General features: G+C 47.1%; 1 protein-coding gene across 1 annotated transcript; it reads right to left on the reverse strand.

Annotated features, from left to right (window-relative positions):
• Nucleotides 1–4,152: 4,152 nt before the first annotated feature.
• On the reverse strand, nt 4,153–4,818 carry LOC123439660 (nodulin-related protein 1-like). Its single transcript, XM_045116351.1, has one exon. The coding sequence runs from the start codon at nt 4,737–4,739 to the stop codon at nt 4,266–4,268; it is 474 nt and encodes a 157-aa protein (XP_044972286.1). The 5' UTR covers nt 4,740–4,818; the 3' UTR covers nt 4,153–4,265.
• Between the last annotated feature and the right edge of the window lie 1,248 nt (nt 4,819–6,066).

Raw genomic sequence — 6,066 nt, forward strand, 5'->3', positions numbered from 1 at the left:
TGGTCTCCTACCGTTTGAGTTTCGGATGCCGAGAATACGGAGTTAACCCTCCCTTTCTTGAAGGAGGAGGTGGGCAGGGCTATCGCCTCTATGAAGGAAGGCTCGGCCCCTGGTCCAGATGGGCTGTGAGTGGTCTTCTTCTAAAATTCTGGGACGACATTAAGCCGGTGATTATGCAATCTTCCATGAGTTCTATATTGGGACCTTTGAAAAGGCCCGGATCAATTATGGCGTGATTACCCTGATCCCCAAAATAGTTGGGGCGGCGGATATCATCAGTTTAGGCCTATCACGGTGATCAAACTGTTAGAGCGCATATTCTCTAAACTATGTGCGACACACGTGGCTCCTTGGCGGAGAGGCTTGATCATCCCCTTCAGACTTCATGCTTGAAGGCCTGATGAATCCATGATGAGATCTTGGTCCTCCAAGATATTGTGCATGAGGTGCACTCACGCGGCCAGAAGGGTGTGTTCCTCAAGTTGGACTTCTAGAAGGCATATGACCGTCTCTATTGGTCCTTCCTGAGGTTGGTGCTTAACCGCCGATGCTTCGATGACAAATGGTGCTCCTGGATTATGCAGATGGTCCGGTCTAGCAAGACGACCATTAACATTAATGGCAAGGTGAGACCTTTTTTCTCATCCTCGGCTCGAGTGAAGCAGGGGGGGCCTCTCTCACCCTCGTCTTCAACCTCATCGTTGATGCCCTGGCGGGCATTCTAGACAAAGCTCGTATGTTCGAGATCTTTCTAGGGTGGTGGGGCACCTGATCCCTTGTGGAGGGGTCACCCACCTCTAGTACAGAGATGATACCATGATCATGGTTGAAGGGTCCAACCTCGATATTATGAATCTAAAATTTCTCCTCCTATGCTTCGAAGCGATGTCGGGTCTGAAGATCAACTTTGATAAAAGCGAGATCTTCGTCCTAGGCTACTCCCTAGAGGATCAGCTCTGTATTTCAAATAACCTAAATTGCAAGCTATCGGTGTTCCCCACAACTTATTTAGGAATGCCTTTGGCGAAGTCAAAGATCCTGGCGTCAGGGGTTGACCCCCCTAGTGGGTCGGCTTGCTTCACGGGCTGAGCCATGGCGAGGCCGTTTTACCTCCAAAGGGAGTAAAGCTTTCCTCATTTCTAACAACTTGGCGAGCCTACCCATGTTTATGATGGGGATGTATATCCTACCGGAGAGCGTCCATAGCTCGTTCGATAAGGAGCTCGCCAGGTTCTTCTGGCAGGCCAATGACGGTCATCAGAAGCACCACATGGTCAAGTGGGCAGATATTTTCCTTCCTAAGGACCATGGTGGGTTGGGGATCCCGGCATCCCGCAGTATGAATACCTCCCTCGTGTTACTGTGGATTTCGAGGATCCTCCGTAACGAGGGTGGTCTCTGACTCCAACTCCTTCACGCAAAGTACCTAAGGGGTGAGCCGCTCCTTGTGTGCTCTCGTACCGGCGGATCTGAATTCGGGCGCGCTATCCACAATATCAAAGAGGAGATTCATCTAGGAATCTCCTTTAATAAAGGTAACGGAGAAGGGACCTAGTTTCGGCTGGTCCCCTGGGTTAGGGATGAACTACTCAGGGTGTGGTTTCCTATCCTTTTCCCCATCTGCGTAAACCCATCCCTTCTAGCATCTAGCGCCCTCCGCCAAGGGCACTTGGCTATTATGTCCAGGCCCTCATTCGGATCGATAGAAACGGACGAGTGGCACCGCCTGCTCGACGTCTTGGCACATGTACTCCCGGATCGCCCAGATACGGTGGTCTGGCGTCTTTCCCTGTCGCGGGAATTTTCGGTTAGTTCGTCCTATCAGGTCATCTGTCGCTCCTCATTATTCCATGGCTAGCCGCTATGGAAGGCCCCTCTACCCTTAAAGATCAAAATCTTTGTGTGGCAGCTACTCCGTAACCGCATCCCCTCGGGGACAGAGTTGCGGAAGCGGCACGGACCAGGTGACGACACGTGCCCCTTATTGGCGTGCGAGAGACGCAACCCACAAAATCTTCACGTGCACGACGGCAAGAGCCATATGGGAATTCATTCGCGAGGCTCTTGGACCCGACTCGGAGGCTGAAGACCTTGCAGAGTTCCTCCAATTCAGGGCCAATCACACTGGGCGCCACCGCCGTTTATTCTGGTTGATCTTTGCCGCCATGGCTTGGACCCTCTAGACGACTCGCAATAAGATGGTGATAGAACGGATTTTTTCGAGGTACACGTCTCACTCCTTCAAATTCCTGTCTTTTATGCAGTATTGGCACCCACTTTCTAGGCAGCACGACTGCGCATGTGTGAATGGTATGTTGGACGCTATTTTGGCTACGGCCGGCGTCTGGCTTTCATGTAGGACCAAGGTTGTACCGTCATTAGCTGGCTTTTTTCTCATTTCTTTTTTTCTTTGAGTTAGATAGTGTCGTCGCCCCGGTTTTTATGTGTGCATGAACTTATGTACAGATTGTATTGATCGTTGCTTTATTCTGATTGCCCGCCGATGGAGTCGCATCGGCGTCCCTTGTAATCACGGCCACCCGCCGAATACCCTGTACTATTTTCTTTCTTGTAATACATCGGCACGCAAGTCTTTTGGGTGTTTGCAAAAAAAAGTCCTAATCAATTTTAGTACTCCATGTTAGGATTTTTTTCACTATTCTGACGTTAATCTGAAATTATAACACAAAATGAACTCTGTACGAAACTATTTCACGATCTGACATTTTAAAGACGCTATAACCCGTGGTGTTGCTACTACACGTAGAAACGCCAATCTACTATGACGTTTCTGCTCCACGTTCACACGACTAACTAGCTCGCATTGCAGCTCACATAAAAACGCCAGGCTCTCACGTTGCTACCCAGACGGCAAACGCCATGGACCATGTCGTTTCCGTGGCCTGTTACTGTTCTAGCGGCGTTGCCATGCCCACTTTTTCTCCACGCTCCTGCTCCCGTTTTATTTTTCATATAGCTGTACAACTGTGCTCTACTCCGCTTGCTTGCTCATGACAATGGGTCATAGCATTAATAAAGTATGGCAAACCAAAGTGTGGCAAAAACCAAACATATGTTAATTAAACTGTGGCTGCTAAATTTTGACTTGACAAAGTGTGACCGAAAGCCAAACAGCCCTTGGTGACGCCATGGATTGACACTTACTACAGCCTGATTGTGTGTTTGTGTTTGTTTTTTTGTTTTGTGGTGACTGACGGGACTGGACTAGCGCTGCATGGCTCGCTACTTAGCTAGCTTTTGACCGTCAACCATCGCTGCCAACGAGCGAGATGTTGCCACTGTCATAATACACTAGCTAGCTAGCCAGGCCCGGCTGTCAGAGTCACCATCTCTGGCATGCATGCTTACCGAGGCGGCAGGCAGTTTCTCAACCGGGCACCGCTTGGCGGGGAGCCGCATTCCCCTGTGCGACTGCGGCGCCCAGTCCCTCCCTACCCGTGACCATGCATGCACGAGCACACGACGCCCACCTGTCCGGGAGAAGGAACGATGTATGGCGTTTGCTGCAAGGACAACATCAGTGAGCGTGGCGTTTTTGCGTGAATGACATCCGAGCTAGATCGACGTTTAAATGTGGAATAGAAACATCAAGCTAGACCGACGTTTCTACGTGCAGCAGCAACATCACGGGCTGTGACGTTTTTTAAAAGGGTCAAATCGTAAAATACTTTCAGTTTATGATAAAGACTGTTGAAAAGGTCAAAACAGTGCAAAAACCCTCCATGTTCCTTGGTAGTCATAGGCATGGCCCAAATAATATAGGGTCATACCCCTAAAATAACATGATATAGGGCCAGATGCAATAATTGATAATGGAAACACCGGTCTTTATGTCGCAACTTATACTCCCTCCATTTCTAAATATATATATTTTTTTAAATTCCATTAAAAAACCAAATACGAAGCAAAATGAATGAATTTATATTTTAAAATATGTTTATATACATCCGTATATAGTCTTTTAGTGAAACGTCTAAAAAAACTTATATTTAAAAAGGGAGGGAGTAGATTACAACCGAGATCCTGCAAGCAGGATGCCTCTAGCTAGCACAACCGGATTATTGATCATCATACAGACATCCATAACTTAAGAAACTTTACAGAACCAAATATCAGCAGCTAATAATATAATTAAGCGCAACCACGACGTTATTATTTTATACAGTAATAAAATACAAAAAAGGAACGCAGCGCACGAACTTAGCAAGAGCTACATGCATGTAGTAGAAGCAGAAACCCGACTTCTACTTCATGAACCCCTGAGCCATCTTCATGAAGCCGCCGCCGCCGCTCTCCTTCTCCTCCCCGTCACCCTTCTTCCCTGATAGCGATGCAGCCCCCTTCATGACGTCGTCGAGACCGAACCCGTCGGACGATTTCTCTTCCTCCACGGCGGGTGCAGGTGCAGGCGCAGGCGCTGGCTCCTTGGGTGCATCCGGCTTCGGTGCGTCAGCGGCAGCAGGTGCATCAGTCTTCTCTGCACCGCCGGAGCTGTACTGTTTCAGGTACTCCTCGGCCTTCTCGAGGTACTGGCCCACCGGCTTGTCCTCTAGCTTGCCGTACTTGGCGGCGGAGTCCAGGATATCGGCGGAGGCGGCGGCTACCTTTTCCTTGTCGATGCCCTCGACGCTCTTCTTCTCGTAGGCTGTCCTGGCGGCCTCCGCGACCAGCTTGCTGCTGGACATCAGGTCCCCGGACGAGTTCTTCTCACCCTCCATTCAAGCTTAGGTGCTGGTAGCAACAATCTTTTGTCGCTTAAGAGTGGTGAGGCTAGTAGCAGAGGGAGTGAAGAGGATAGATGGTAGGGGTTCGATTTTATAGGTGGAGGAAGGTGTGGATGGGATCGGCGACAAGAGGGAAAGCTACTTGTGTGGTTGAGTTTGGTAGTGGAGAAGAAAATATCTTCGGATATAATAAGACAGACAGGGGAAGAGAAAATTGTAATGTAAAATAGTAGCACACTTCAATCTCTATTTGAGTGTTGTAGAAAAATAGAAGTTTTTGTATTAGACAGACTAACCTTGTTCAGTTTTTTTGTGTAGGATAACAATCATTTTTGTGTAGGATAAGAATGAACGTAGTCTTTCTAATCCATGGTTATTACTAAGAGCTTTGAGTGGATACAAATTATTTTAAAATCGTTTAGTGTAAAGTGCTGCCTGAGAATTCCTATGAAACTTACTTCTACTAATCAGACGAATAACACAGAAAAATTTCTTATGATTTTGATCCTCCAAATTTCTATAACAATCCTTCGTAAAGGTACTTGAACTAAGAGCAGGCTGACAGTGTTAATGTCTATCTGTCCCTTTTTTTTAGTGCTTGACCGTGAAGAACCGCAGTCACGAAATGAACTTTGTTCGCACAAATCTCAGCGGGTTACCTCTTTAAGATAAAGTGGCAGATATGGAATCAGCTAAAGCTCTTGTGGTCACAATCGCAAGTGGATTTATGCAAAAAAGAAAAATGAAAGAAAGCACTAGCCAATAACGTGGAGATACGTGTCCTTCCTCTGAATGTGATAATTACCTGCTGAACAGGGAACCCCAGATGTCGACTGTCGGCAATGGCAGCACCGACGCTTGCTAACGGCTGAAACGGGTGACACGTATTCTGGGTACCCCCGCCACGGAAAATGTCGTATAAGTGTATCAGGTGTCACTCTTACTTCCAAATTATAAAAATTCAAATTAAAATATTCAGAAAATAATCGCGAATGTTCACCACACATGTGTACGCAGCTCTTCAGAAATACAGATCCAAACTCAAAGCATAGGGTTGTGGACAAATGTCTAGTGAACACAAATAATTTATTTTCAGATTTTTGAAACATCTATTCAGAAAAATTATAACGGTAGGTCCGAACAAATAAAGGAAGAACACTCGAGGCATCTTCAAGTAGACCCTCAAAACGCCCACATACGTTTGAACCGTGTAGTTTGCCATTCAACACACATGCATTTGTGCGTGGATGCGTTCGTTTGTCTAATTTTTTGTAAACCGATCACAAAATTGGGGAGCTTTGTGGTATTCTGAACCGCAATG

The sequence above is a fragment of the Hordeum vulgare genome, chromosome 3H, assembly GCF_904849725.1.
Source record: "Hordeum vulgare subsp. vulgare chromosome 3H, MorexV3_pseudomolecules_assembly, whole genome shotgun sequence".
Classification (NCBI taxonomy): domain Eukaryota; kingdom Viridiplantae; phylum Streptophyta; class Magnoliopsida; order Poales; family Poaceae; genus Hordeum; species Hordeum vulgare.

Excerpts from the sequence above, each read along its gene's own strand:
- LOC123439660 (XM_045116351.1), bottom strand. The coding sequence starts at position 4,739 with ATGGAGGGTGAGAAGAACTCGTCCGGGGACCTGATGTCCAGCAGCAAG.